Raw genomic sequence first — 15,224 nt, forward strand, 5'->3', positions numbered from 1 at the left:
GACTGACCTCAAGCTTCAGAGCTGAGCTTTATGGTAACAGGGTATGCAAGCCCTGTACTGACCACCACAAAGCTGATACAAAACTGTCTTGCTAAACAAGCCAGAAGAGCTGACAGAGCCCAGCTAAGTTAGGATAGAAAATAAGGTGCAGGAAATGACCAGGTGACTGAAGGGAGCATCAATATCTTTTTGGACTTCCTTTGCCACAGAAGATGTGACAGATGCTGGACTGCTTTTTATTTTGTTGCTAGCTAGTGCTGACTGAGCTTGCTGCTGGTGGTGTTCTGCTTGAAGAGATCTCTTTTTGCACCTGGTTGGGCAGCAGTGCTGGCCTGTGTTGAGCCCACCCGACCCCAGTCTGGTCAGGTTGCCTCCTGGCTACCTCCAAAAAAGTAAGAGATATGAAAGATTTTGTCTGTTTTTGCTGTGGATAAAGACACAACTTTGCTCTTGCTGGTTAATGGTGTGTGTTTTTGGAGCAGGTATCTTATAGTGACTACCACTTTAGAAAGGGTTGAAGTGCAAATGGGGTGATTTCTTATTTCATGGCTGTGGACTACATTATGCAGCTTTGTACTGTGAAATACAGGAAACCGGGCTTAGCCAAAAGTGAGTTGCTTAGCAGATGCTTGCTGTCATACAAATTAGCCACAGCTTTTGCATCTTGGAGTACTGCCAGCAGAGAGCTAGTTATTGCATTAAACATCTACTACCAGTCATGATCTAAACTGAAGCAAGAAGATTAATTGCTCCTCTAGTTTTAACTTAGCACTTTTTTTTTTTTTTTTTTTTTTTTTTTTTTTTTTTTTTGTGGCATCAAACACGGTTTTTATCTTTAAATCCAAACTATAATACACTGCTCTGAGTTTGAAATCAATGAGTGTATGGAGGGAACCGGAAAAGATTTAATTTAGTAAAAGTATTGTGTATGTATAGGACCTATCTCATTTTAAGGAAATATTTTATTAGTGCTACTCATCTGTTATGTAGTAATTCATACCTTCAAAACTGTAGTTTAACTAAATATGTGCCTTAAAGTGTGGATACAATTGATTTGAACTACTAGTAGATAAAAAATAAATGTTCAGCAAACACCTTCTTTCACTTTTTACTCTGCCTTAACTGAGATTTTTAATACATAATTGTACAGACTGACTAACAAAGCACAGTACATTTTCCTTACCTAAAAATATTTCTTTGCAATTATTTTGAGTTGCAAAGTTCTTAAACTCATCTGAACACGAAGTAAACAACTGGATTGTAGACAATTCAGACTTCAGTATTTTCCTGAGGATATAAGATTTTTTCAGCCATTGTTGTTTGTTATGAGAGGGATTTGACACCAGAAAGGCAGTTTTGGATTGAATTTGTAACCTTGTCTGTTCATGCCAATGCTGCTGACTTTTGCCTGTTCTGTTCTCTGTAATCTTCTTAGCCAAGCTCTGTATCACCAAAGCTTTGATTGCTTGAGTTTAAATGATGTCTAGAAACTTTAGGTCGTAGAAATGTTTACATTTCTTTTAAAGACTTACCCTTCCTGGTTAAAGAGAAAGGAAAAAAAAATTAGAAATTAGTGTCCCCAGAAAACAAATGGAAAATCCTTAAAAATAATAAAAAATTGTTTAATTCATCTCAGGATTGTGCAGTGGAGGGGATATCAAAACATTGCTGGTATTTTCAGTAGTTCTGATATTGTTAGTACTGTCCCTGTAGTGCAGTAGCACTTTTCGGAAGAGGAACATGAGAGCAAACAGCAGGTAACATTTACTACTTGAGTGCTGGGGTGCTTACAAGTGTTAGGTTTATACTCAGTCTTTACAGGGCTGCTACAAGGTCTTCCTCATGCTTTTCTTGCAGCCTTTTTTCTTTGGTGTGCAGAGTTCAAAAAAGTCTTTCCCTTCAACAACTACCGCAGTGACTTTCTGTTTCCCTTATGCAAAGGAATCTGAAATGTAAAGGCCAAATAAATAATAACGTGTACTTGCCTAGAAATAATGTGCTAAGTTTGTAACTACTGGAGAAAATGATTTGGTACATAGTTATTTCTGTGTACCTCCCTAACACCAAGAACAATTAGGCACCAGCTGAAGGCAGTGACTGCCAAAAGCACATTTGGATGAGGTGGGTGTTTCTGGGTGGTACAGTCATGCATTAACAAGTGTGACTGCATCACTAAAACAAAAGTGTATTCGTAGCTCAACCCCTCTTCAGGGATGTGCTCTCCTCAAGAGGAAAGGACACCAATAAAGCATTTGGCAGGGAGGAAATGTGAAGGACTGAGCACAGAATAATGAGATTTATTTAACTGCTTGCTGTTAGCAAAAAAACATCTACCTGAACTGCATATAGTGTTCACAGCTGCTTCAGGAATCATCCTGTGTGAAAGACAAAGTGGGAGCAGGTCAGCTGCTCCAAATTCAGTTCCCTAGGTGTTAGAAGAAATCTAAATTGATGGGTGGGTGGGTAGGCAGCAAGCAGCAACTGGGAGGGCAGTTACAGTAGAGACAGGACTCCAGAGAGCTTCACACAAAGCAGAGGATATGTAAAACCCTTTCCTTCAATACATGTGTGCTCTTCTGATAAATAGAGTTAAGGAAACAGACTTTTTTTTTTTTTCCTCTTTTCTGAGACTGAACTCTTAGAAGGTAAAGAGCTACTTGTAAAAATACTTAGTTCCAGGGAATAAAATCATGTAGTTTCTCTCTTGCTCCTTGGATTCAGTACTAAGCTCCAGTGGGTGCCTGTGTACCTTGTGGGGAGGGGAAAGCAGCATCCAGCAAAAAGCTATTATGCATCTTGAAAGAGTCAGATATTTTTCTTAGCACATCACATGCATAGATAAATGCTAGAGGTGAAATGATTCTGAGTGGGGATGTATGATAAAGTGTTTGGCACTATGGAAATTTCAGACACTGAGAAATGATGGTCCACAATCCGTAAGTGCTTTTAATAAGGTAACTATCCGCTTGTTTGCTTAGATTTCTTGTAGTTGCATCTTCCACCACTGGGTGTTGAAGGGTGAGCAGATACAGCTCAGTGAAAAGGATACAAAAGAAACCACCTTTGCATTTCGAGAAATGTTTAGCAGCTTAAGTAGATTCAGAGTATAATACTGTTGACAGTGCATAAATGACAGCTATTTTCTGTTTATCTACATGCTACTCCATTCTTTGAGCCTTACTATTATTATTTAAATATGAGTATCTTAAGCATCTTTTCTCCTCTGAATCAACCCCTAGTTTTTCTTCCACTTTGCTTTCACAAGGTATTGTCAAACTTTTTACATGTAAGAGGAAAAGCGATATACGCTGCCCTCCAGCAGATATAAAGGGAAAAGCAGGTGGAGTGGAAGCTGTGGCTCTAGACGTCCCATGTTATGACACAGTACTCAGGAAACAAGGGAAACAGAGGTCTTAAACCTTAAATGTTTCAGTGTGGTTTCCTTGCAGCCTTCTGCTAATCTGGTAATCCTTTGAGGAAACAATTCTGTGGATCTTTCTGGAGACAGCAGAGCACAGCTGATCTTCAAAATGGTTATTTTCTTTTAGCATAATATAGCCAGTGCTGAGGTCACGGGGGCTGCCGCAGCTGTAGTCTGACTGCAGTGGTATCAAGTGTGTTTGCTTATGCTGAGCGCAAGCCAAATTACATGCTGCTGCATCCTAGTGCCTTCAAAATTTAGCTGTGCTACTGCTGCACTAGAGCTATGTGGTGTGACAAGTAAGCTTTCCACTAGGCTCCTGCAGGGGTTAAAATCAGCGGTAAAAGAAATGCATTGTTTCTATTACTTCTGAGTAGTATCTCATTTGGATCTTGATGTGAAAGCAGAATATAGTAAGTTTCAAGTGACAGAAACAAATTAGTTCAATATCCTAGGTCTCAAACCTTGTCATCTTGCATGAAACACCTCTGACAGCTATTGTGGGAGCTTGTAGCTAGTGGGCAAAATACAAAAATCATTAAGCTCCACAGTCCACAGTTTGGAATATAAGGGGGGGGGGGGGGGGGGGGGGGGAGCAGGAGAGAGAAACAACAGTGACAGCATTTTTCTGGAATTTCTTGTCTAATACAAAATGCTAAAAGTCTCTTGGAAGAAAAGCTGCAAAGACTGGTGACACCTTTCCCAAACTAAGGCTCTGTGTAGTGGTCTCATGTCTCAGCTTCTTTGTGACATCCCAAAGCTGCCAGCCCATGTGCCAAGTCAGAGCATCTCTGAAGGACTGCTGCAGCTGACAGCAGGATTTGTAGTTCCTGTAAGGAGCCTCCAGTCCCTGTTCCTGCTGGACAGTATTGAATGGCTGGCAGCAAATGCAAAGCCAGAGTCTTGGTGATGCAGTCTAAATCTGTCTGACCTGAAAAGTGCAAAACCCATCCCTGGGCTCTGTGGTGGCTCTTAGCTACTCATCTGCACTGTGGGGGTAAATGCCCACTGTCTTGTTAGTACCCTTAGCTGCTGACAAACTTGCACTGATAGTTTTGTGGCAAGGGCTGTTGCACTTTTTAGTGCTGTGTCTTGGTGTGTAAATCAAGGTCGGCCAAGGTGCGTCTTTGAGGCCTTTGCAGGCAGCCCACTAAAGGCCTTGTTCATTGTGGCTATCTTTGGCCGAAGCAGTTGGCTGGGGATGGCTGGAGTGCATACAGGTCCCTTTGGCTTTGCTGGGACTGGGACTAGATACTCTGGGGAAGCTGGGGGTTTGGAGGCGCCAGCCCCTGAGCATTCTGCAGCTTCCCCTCCCCAGGTGTATGCTGCTGGCTGAGATCACTCCCCCTGCCCTTTTTGAAGAAGCTGCTGAAGGACCTTTTCTTGGGACCCATGGTGCTTGCAGTGCAGTTGGTCTCTTCTTTCTCACATGGCTAGGAAGAGGGCTCACAGCTCTAGTGCTTGAGGCAGTTGAGAAAAACTCAGGGGATGTTAGGCTTCGGGCCTAACTGGCTCCCAGCATATGCTGAGCTGGAGCTTCAGTAGGTGGCCTTCAGCCCAAGCCTGCTGAGCCACCCACCTTCAACAATGCTCAAGTGACCCTGGCACGAGCTATCTGGCTGGGCTTGGTGTTCAGAAAGCTGTGGGGGCTGTGCCAGCCAGGCATATGAGGTAGGGCTGAGGGAACAGAGAGTATTTCATGTTTCTCTTCTTTCCAACATCCCCATAAGGAGGACCAGCTGCACTTTATGAGGTAAACTCTCCATAATCCCTATTCAAATGGTGTCTCTGAGCACCAGGCACTGTATGCGTGCAAATCATGTGAGGTGCCCTGACTACTAGCCATTCCCCTGAGGCTGTGCCCACATCTGTCTTGTGTGTGCAGCGGCAGAGGACATGCAACACTGGCTCACTATGAACTGGTAACCCATGAAAGTGCCTTGACTACCGCTGGGAAATAACCCAGAAAAGTCCTTCATCTTGGGAAGGGCAGAGCTGCAGCTGCACTCAACTAGTTAACAGAGGATGATGCTAGGTATGTTTAAAGCTACCACCCTTTGCTGGGAGTGGCTTGGCTCTATGCTGCAGGCCTGTGACAAATTAATAAAGTTAAGTCTTTAATTCTAAGCTGTATTTTGACAATGGAGACCAAAACCCGTGTGGTGTTTCGCTTAAAACTTCATTGGTTAGTTGTTGCTTTTTTTTTTTTTTTTTTCTTTCTAATTTTGTTTCTTTGTTTTGTCTACTTCAAGCACGTATTTCCTTTATATTTAAGGTAATACCTGAATGCTTCAAACTAGGTGGCTCTGCAAATCCCAGGTGGGTCAGGGTCACAATGAGTAAATGCTACCTCCTTTTCCAGAGCAAAACTGATCCCAGAAGATCCATCTCATTGAAACTTGGGAAATTTATGCTCCCAGTACTACTAATACAAAAGAGTCATTATGTAAATGCAGAGTCTTGGTGTTTTTCCTTAAATACAACAAATGTGAACTCAGTTATATAAATTTATACATGTTAAAAAAAAATAATGAATATGTTCTCCTTATATGAACAAAAGCTCTTAGAAATATTGCCTACACTGCACAAGCTTCTGGAATGCTTTCTTGAAATCTTCATTAAAGATTGTGTAGATTAGAGGATTAATAAGGGAATTGATATATCCCAGCCATGCTAGGAAATTAGACATGTCTTCTGAGATGTGACATCTTTCACAGGTATTAACAACTACTTCTTTTACAAAAAAAGGAAGCCAGCAGATCACAAACGCCCCCAGGATCAGACCCAGAGTAGTTGCTGCCTTTCGCTCTCTTGTGCTAGAGATTCTCTGTTTTTTCCAGGACTTCTCATGCTTAGATTCAGACCTGGGGCTTCGTACAGTGATATTGATTTTATCACAGTCCACCAGTGGATCTGATGTCTTTTCTGTTGTGCTGGGCATTGAAGCCAATTTGGTGCTTCTTTCACCTGCGTCCAAAAGGACTTGTCCATTTACCTCCTCCCTGACGATCCTGCTGACGCTTCTTCTGTGAAATGTCTTTGCTGCCTTGTATATCTTGTAATAAAGGATCAGAATCAAGGCCAATGGGATATAGAAGGCGCCAAACGTAGAGTAAATGGTGAAAACAATGTGGTCATGTTTGATGATGCATTCATCATCCTTGCTGGTTGTTTGGTGCCGCCAAAACAAAGGCGGCATGGAGATAAAAATGGATATTATCCATACCACTGCAATCATGATACCTGCATGCTTTGGTGTCCTTTTCCGTGCATATTCTACAGCATCTGTGATTGCTCTGTACCGATCCAAAGCAATTGCAGACAGATGCAAGATGGAACATGTGCAACATGTAATGTCCACGCTCAGCCAAATGTCACACACCACTTGCCCCATGATCCATGTCTCCTTTACAATGTAGACAATGCTGAAGGGCATCACTAGGACTGCCACAAGGAAATCAGTCACTGCAAGAGAGCAGATTAAATAGTTGGCGGGGTGGTGGAGCTTTCTTGTCACAATTATTGCAGTCATCACAAGAGAATTGATGGCTGTTGTCATTAGTGCAAGTACAGACAAGGTAATGGAAATGAGAATCTTGGATGTCACCCATTTGAATAGTTCTGCTGACGTACTGTTTTGTTCTGTTGAGTTTATTAAATCCATGTTCCCTTTTAAAGGTGATCTTTACCAGTAGAAGCTACCTGTTAGAAAAATAAAAACAGTTCAGAAAGTGCATCTCTGGTCTATAGAGAGCCTTCATTTTTATTATCTTAAAAGACTACAGGCTCCAAAATTACAGGAACATCAGACTTATCATTAGAAATGATTCTGGCTCTAGACAGAGATTTTCCTGGCTAACATGATGTGGGATGCTCTGCTTTCTCTTTCTCCTTGGTTGTGCATGTTTGCACAGCAGGGGAGAGGAGCATGCAGTGGTGCCTGAGATGGCACTGCCCCGCAGGGTGCTGCAAACCACGGCACGGAACAGCCAGCCCTATCCCTTCAGCAGGCAGTGGCATCCACGTGGCCCCCACGGTGCAGAGCCAGCCTTTTGCTAAATGCTTGGATTGTAGTGGGTTCTCAAAACTGGTTATACATGGGCAATCTCATCCTAAGATAAATACTGACACTGCCTCTAGGCTAATACTGACTACTCTGCTGAGCAATGTAAACACTACTGAAAACTAATCCACAGGAAGTTAGTATAATGCTTCTTTTCTCTATATGAATCCATTCTTTCCCATCAGTATGAGTTCTTCCTTGTATATAGCAAAACATGTGCTTTCTAAACTTGGACATAGTTTTCTAGAGAAACCAGTAAAGTGAACAATTGCTCTATGAGTATGAGAAGAAACATTTACATGTTGAAAATTTAATTCCTCCTATGCAACTCTAAAATTAAACGGCTGGATATATTTTAAATCTTCAGATGTCTGGCTTATTGTCTAACTGAAATATTATGCATAGATTAGACTCTTGAAAACATCATTACTTTCCTCAAGTTTTGCTGTTCTCTGGTTGCCGCCATAGAAAACTGCACAGAACTTGAATGCTGATTGTTCCACTAGTGACTATCTCTGCGGAAACAGTACAACTCCTCTTACGGCTCCACAGGAAGTAAAAAGCAAGGAAATATTGAGATGCGTTCTCAGTTGTGTTCTGGGGAAGTGCTGTTCCACCCTGCAGTCTTATCAAGGAGGGTTTCTGAGCACATTGCAGGCTGGAGCTGAAGTAGGAGTTTCCAGCTTTTTAGTCTAGACCTCGTAACTCACAGTAAGATGATCAGATCATCCTATTGTGAGTTTTGACATGCGATTTCCTGTGCATGGAAGACCTACCAGATGAACCCCTAAGTGGGGTTTCCTTTCATCAGTCCTGGACTATGTAAGTGGGTTGCACTTGCTTTGCACTGGATGCCAGAAATAGGGAAATATATGAAATAAATGAATTGTGTTTTCTTATGAAAGAAAGGGTCTCATTAACATAACTAAAGCTTTCTGGTATTGTGCTGAAGTGGCTTAAAAATTATCATGTACAATATATAACCTTGATCCTTTGGACCAATTTAGTTTGATATTCTAACCCAGGCAATGCTTAATATGCTATTGGGTTACTCAAAAAGGTTTTTAACATTGCTTGACCCCACCATTTAATTGTATGGAAGGACAAGGAGAGGAAACATCTTATTTACTGTTATTTACAAACACTACACAGAATCTTGTCCTGCACATGAGCTGATTACAACACGCACATGCTCTTTTTCTCTCTGCGTCCCTCTCTCTGAACTTGAAATACACTTCACATGCATAAAATAGATCTTCTGTCATGTCAGTGTCACCTTAAACCCCCTGAATCCACAGTAATTGCTAGGTTGCAGATATTTTTGTCTATAGCTAGCTGCCTTCCAGAGAAGGAAAAGGCAAGTATAGTATTATCTGGTGAATGTTCAACCTTTGCTAAATAAATCTTCATTTCTGAGCTTGAGTAAATACGTGGGAAAAAAATACTTATTGGGAAATACTAAGTCTGTTGATATCCAGCAGTTGATCATATTTTAAAACAGTTACTCATTATGCTTAATTACCTTATAAATTTCTGACTCTTTAGATATTAGTCTTTAATTGCAAGCAAGCAAAAAGCAATTTAGATATAATGAAAGTTGATTAATAGCTTTTGAAAGATTATTCAGTTTGAGGCTGTGGAGTAAGGAAAATGGTATGGGTGGGTTCACAGAACTGGCGTGTAGGAATAAATAGGTTTCCTTAGGACCGATCATGATCATGAGGCTCTTTGTAAGAAGCACAGTGACAGCAATGCACTTACTTGCCATGTGTCTCCTTCTGTGGTTTTAAGATTGTCAGCCAGCATGCTCTGATTTCATTCAGGCTGAGAGCATGGGCTCACAGCAGTATTGAAGACCGCCACCCAAGTTTTCAGCGTGCTGCTGTTAGATACCTCTGCTGGGATCTCCCGTTCATGGAATATAACCTGTGCTTTAACGGTACCCATCTGGAATCCCACCCTTCTATTCCTGTGTGGAGTGTTAAGTCCTTCTGCTAATGCCTTCAGAACCCCAGCAGCTGGCGTTCAGGGTGGTCCCCATGAGCTGCTGTGCAGACCAAGGAATGTGGCACCATCCAGGGTGGGCAGCAAGATCTGTCCTCCAAAGTGGTGGCTCCCTCTGAGGCTCCAGAGCCCATCTGCTGTCTGTGCTGTTTGGGGCTGCTGGTCACAAAGTACACTGTACTTCCAGTTCAGACTTTGCTGTTAGCCCCACGTGAGTATACAGAGCAAGACTTACAGCTAAAATAGACTTCAAAAGGAAGCACGGAAGACTTTGGGCCTCGTTCTCCAGGTAGTGAATTTACTTTGATGAATGAAAACCATCTTGCAGTCACGCTGAACTGAAGATCTGTATTCCAATATAAGGTGGGTTCAGCGGTGAAAAGTATGTATTTTCAAAGAAATTCTTACAATCCAGATATTTCTAAGGCTACTTTTGTATAACTGGCTACTCAGTGCCCCTGTTGAAGGATGAAGCTTAATCTATTGGAATACATGGAATATGTCTGATTCCATGGATTATTATTATTATTATTTTTTGGTCATCTTTACAATATGCAGCTGCTGTTGGGAAACTTTAGAAAGCCTTGAAGCTTCGATTCTGTGCATTGCATTAATATTCTCCTGAATTTAAGATTAGGGAAAAGGATGTTGCTAAAGGTTGCTTTATCTTCATTATAGATCTTAACAGAGTAATTTATTCTCTAACTGCTATTAAAACACAAGTATGAAGTTTCAGTTGACCAACTGAAATATTATGCTGAACAAGAGATCTGTAAACAGTGGAAGTTGCTGTTTACCAAAGATAGTATGTCTTTTATCTTGGATATGTTGACATTATTTTTTTTTTTTTTAGGAATTAGCCACTTCTATGGCTTTTTCTTTTTTTTTTTTTTTTTTTTCCTTCCTGCCCAAATGCAGCATGATAAGGTGACCCTGAATGTATCTCCTTGATTATAAAAGCAACTGTATCATCCAACTGATCTTGTTTAGGAGGCATGAGGGAAAATGTCTGTATAGCTTTATCACAAATATAAATGTGTAATTTTTCCATTGGCAATTCACAGAATAAAGAACTTCATTTGCTCTCCTCAGTTTTGTAGGAGCATGTGTGCGTGCATTAAACCCATAAATGCCCATTTATGTCTGAGATTTACAGAAGAATAATTAAATTGCTCTTGTTCAGTAGCATCAGTCTGTCCTTATAGGTTTAGAAAACAGCACACCTCTGCCTTTGCCTAAACTTGGGAAATAGTATGAATTTTCTCCAGTTGCTGGAGAAACATGGCTGGGAATGCCTTTGGGAAAGGTGACACGAGCCTACTGTTTCAGATCCTGAATTTAACTTGAAGTATTAGCTTACAGCTGCTGGAGTATTTTTATTTTATTTTATTTTATTTTATTTTATTTTATTTTATTTTATTTTATTTTATTTTATTATTTTATTTTATTTGTGTCTGGCTTGTTTTAAACTGCTGTAAGCACTGTCAGAGAGAAAACCTGATTAGAGTTTAATTACTGTTAATTACTGCTTTTTGCATACAAGTTTTCTGAGTATATTCCGTGGCTGTTTGCTTGTTTTCTGTACATGTGGGGTCCTTACCAAAGTGTGTTTAGTTTAAAATGTCATCATCAAAAGTAGCAGTAGAGCTCAGGAAGCAACTGAACTGAGGATACTTAAAATACTCCAGAAAAGTAGCAGTGTTTGCACTGCCAGGTTGTCCTGGCACTCCATGATTGTCCTCGACTCCATTGAGTTAATACAAAGTTGTGCCAGTGACATAGAGAGATCCTGGCTATCTCCTCTCACTTAACAGGCTCCAGCTGGCTTTGAAATGATGAAGCATTTCACCTGCTAGCGGGATTCCTTGCTTTATTGACCAAACTGATCAGTAAGCCAGTTAAAAAAAAGGCACAGCTTTCTTGCTTTAATGGAAACCGACCCTACAAATTTTTCCTGATGAAGGGGAAGATTCTGTGTTTGAATTCAGCCATCATGTTTTTACCACCTGTTTCTGCATAGGCTAGCCAGACACTGGAGGTAAGACTAAAATAACCATAGAATAAGGCAGTTTTAAGAACCAGAATTGCTTGAGAGCTAAAATTTCTTCCCAAAGCAGTATGTATGAGCTTGTAAAAATTCTTCCTGATATGGCTGTCACTGTCTTTAGATACCAACCATGTTGTATGCTAATGATAATTAGCTTAGTAGTGATCCATCACATTAAATTTGAGCAGAAGGAAATAACGCTCTTTTGAATTAAACAAATCTGTTTAAAGAGAATGAACTCCTACCAGATCTGGTGATGGATATGTGCTTTGTTGAGCCCAAACTCTGAAGTCTCACCAGCTGAGAAAGAGAGGAATGCTCTCATTTGATTTTTAGTGCCTGTCCTTAAAATCTGTTCTCCACTTAACTCTTCCTAAGGTTCCTAGAGCTACAGTGCATCCCCTGAAATGAAGTAGGGGTGACTGGCTGGTGTGCAAGAGGAGTTGCTTACTGGCTGAAGGCAGCTGCTGCAAACCTGCAGTAAACACTGCCATCCCTGGAATGCAAAGTAAACGTCCATCAGCAGTTTGAAAGGAAAAGCAGAAATCTCAAGGCTGCCATACCTGAACTGCGTTGCTATATGCTTGCTGTAGATGTACCTCCTCCTGCTAAGCCACAGCTTTAAAATATTTAAATCTTGGTGTGCTGCCAGATATTCTAAAATGGCTGTAAACTTACCCTCCCTCCCCCCTTCTTTTCCCCTCTTTTTTTTTTTTTTTTTTTTTTTTTTTTTTTGAGAGCTGTATATGTGTCTATAATTACAAGGTAGAGTTATTTCCAGTCCTTCATCTGTCAGCAAACAATCACATGTGCATGCTGAAGTAATGCTTTAGAGTCTCTGTTTTGGGTCACGCTGCCTCAGTTCATGGGACTGAGCACATTCTGGACCTGAAATGTATTGGTGAAGTGGAGGAATAACTTAAAAGATGTTTAGATTTTGCTGCTTGAGTCTCTGTTAACTGTAGTTATTTATCATTTCCACTTGTAGAAGGTCACAACAGACCTATTTCTAGAAACATAGACCACAAATAACTACAAAACTGCAGATAAATCAATTGAACTAATATCAACTAAAGATCATACACAATTCTGCCTACCAAGCACCCTCTTGGGAGAAGCATGGGTAAATAAATAGGCTTTGCAGCATGCCCTGAATAGCAATATAACACGTGAAGGAAACAAATCTCAGAATCCTGGAGGATATGTACCTCCAGCTTAGAGATGCACAAAGCCATTTATTGTCTGAGTACAGGAGGTCTGATTTGTTAGAGAATGACAAAGAAAAGTCCTTGAATGCAATGCACAAAACTTGCACAGTAAACCTGCATCTGACACTTTTCTTAGCCATGTTACCAGTCTAGAAGTCCCTGTGTTGGTAAAATGATACACTGCAGTATGTTTTGTGTCAGGCACAACAAAGATGATGCTTGCTTTAGTTTTCTGGACAGCTCTTTAAATTCTTTCAGCCAACAAAAATAATCCCAAATGACAAACTCTGACAGACTTAGCCCTGAAAGTTACCAGCCCAGATGTTTCCTCTGTCATCTTATTGCTCCTGGACCAAAATCAACAGGATGGAGGTAGTGTTTCCACTGAAGCAGCTGAAACATAAAATCTGAGGGTCTGCTCAAGCTGCCAGGGAAGCAGAACTTACCCTGTGCCTCTGGGTGCTGCTAAGAGAGGTGCGAGCACCAAGTCACTGAAAGCCAGAGTGAAAGCAGTAACCTCTGTTAAAGGGACAAAGTGAAGTGCTGCGATAGCTCCTGTTCTCACCTCCTTGTTATCATCAACTCACCTTCATGTTTCCTATTGAGGCCACAAGAACTGCAGCATGCTGGCTGTGATCCCTTTGCCACGTCTCCCTCCAGAAGGCTGTGGTCCTCGCTTTGCTACTCCACCAGCATTACCAGTTGCTCCACATTTTCCAGCCTGCAAAATACCAGACTCTTCAAGCCCAAAAGTGACAACCACACAAAAAGGGATTCACAGGTGTCCCATTTCAAAGGCAGTTCCTGGGGAGGTATCCCTAGAGCTAGCTTTCAACTCAGCCAGGTAACTGAGCAGAGTGCTCAGCAAAACCTCCCTGGGAAGCAGGGTTGCTACCTAGGTGGAGTTAGTAGGTAATGCTCTCCTCCAGGCGTTTGCCATGTTCCCTACTTGCATCCGTTGGATTGCAGCATAGTCTGTTGCTGCTTGTGAAGCCTGCCTGGAGGATACCTCCCCTGCTTATTGTCATCATATCGTGGCAACTGCTGCATTTGCTTATATGGAAGAATGATGTTCACAAAGTAATTATGCATTCCTTGCTGCTTCGAGTGTTGAAGTTGAGTGTTTTTTTTTTTTTTTTTTTTTGTCTCCTTTTGGAAAATTAGTCACTCATCTGTGTTTGCTCTTTATTTCATGTCCCTCTGCCATCTGTTTTAATCTAGCTGAGGGGGATGGGGAGGGGAAAGGCATGCCAGCTTCCCAGCAAGCACTCTGGGAGTGAGGAAGGAGGAACAGCAAGAATGACATGGTCCACAGCATGACAGGCTTGCTTATATAAAACAGTAAACATGCCTCCCAAATGTAGCTTCAGTTGTTGGGTAGCTGGACTGTGAACCTGTTCTGAATTTGATCATTTTGGCTGAAGAAAGCGGAAAAAAAAACAGACCTATATTCATAATGCTGCCAGAGGAGATGGCAGTGATTCATTTTTTGTAGTTCATTAAACTGCAGGGCTCAGTTCCCTCTCCTCTTTGAGGCTGATCTGACTCCACAGTTCAGACCTCTTATGGCAGTGGTCTGGGTGTAGCTGTCTCTCATATCCTGTATGGTCTGGAGGAGCCCCAGGTGTGGGAGATCTAGGGCCTGGACAGCAGTCCCTGTGGGAGCCATGTAAATAAACATCTGAGAGAAATAGAGTACTGCTGGGCATCCCATTGTCCTGTGTGAACTCTCCACTGAGCAAAACCCACAACTACTCTACAGACAGACAAATTCCTGTATGGTCAACATCCTGTCCTTAGAGGTGTGTGTCTCCTTGTCTGAGTGGTCAGGGTCCAAGCTAGTATCTTTAATTTATTTTGCATTTAACAGTCTGAAAGGTTCTATTCAACCAAAAGTTTTCTATATTAGGAAAGGATGTTTAAACTTTGCTTTTCCTTCCACAGAATTGAAAAAAAGATTTTTTTGTTTGTTTATTTTGTGTTGAGTTTTTATTTGGTTTGGCAATGATTCAAAGGACCGCAGAATTTTATGCTGTGCAGGAGTGGCTTTCTTTAACGATCGTCAACTAAATTTGTGCTGCAAGGTGAAAATGGAGAATAGCTGTGCTTATATTTCATAACACTGTCCTTCAGATAAGGGCTTGAAACCTGCAGGAATGATAAAGCAGTGGTGGAGCAAGGAAGTTAAGAGGTAGCTTTACGTTCTTTGAATGGTAATAAAATGCAGCCTTGTTTCTCCCATTTCCCACTCATCCTTATGCTTCAGGGCCAAGTGTTCCTTGCCAGCCCTCAGAGAACACATGCATGCAGTTAGAAGTCAAAAACCTTTTTCATCAATTTGCCTACCTCTGAAAACCTATTACAAAAAGGGGTTCATCTTTGAGGGATAAAAAAAGTCTACTAAAGGCCTGCCAACCTGAAAAATCTGGGGGGAAAATATATATTTTTATGTAAAACAAACAAACAAACAAAAAAAAAAAC

At 41.3% G+C, this 15,224-nt stretch overlaps 1 protein-coding gene across 1 annotated transcript; it reads right to left on the reverse strand.

Moving 5' to 3' along the window:
* Positions 1-5,984: 5,984 nt before the first annotated feature.
* Positions 5,985-7,091, reverse strand: HTR1F (5-hydroxytryptamine receptor 1F). Its single transcript, XM_032195062.1, has one exon. It carries the CDS (start codon positions 7,083-7,085, stop codon positions 5,985-5,987), a length of 1,101 nt encoding a protein of 366 aa, XP_032050953.1. The 5' UTR covers positions 7,086-7,091.
* Positions 7,092-15,224: the final 8,133 nt, after the last annotated feature.

The sequence above is a fragment of the Aythya fuligula genome, chromosome 1 (assembly GCF_009819795.1).
Source record: "Aythya fuligula isolate bAytFul2 chromosome 1, bAytFul2.pri, whole genome shotgun sequence".
Classification (NCBI taxonomy): Eukaryota; Metazoa; Chordata; class Aves; order Anseriformes; family Anatidae; genus Aythya; species Aythya fuligula.

Coding starts and splice junctions, on each gene's coding strand:
- HTR1F (XM_032195062.1), bottom strand. CDS start 7,085: ATGGATTTAATAAACTCAACAGAACAAAACAGTACGTCAGCAGAACTA.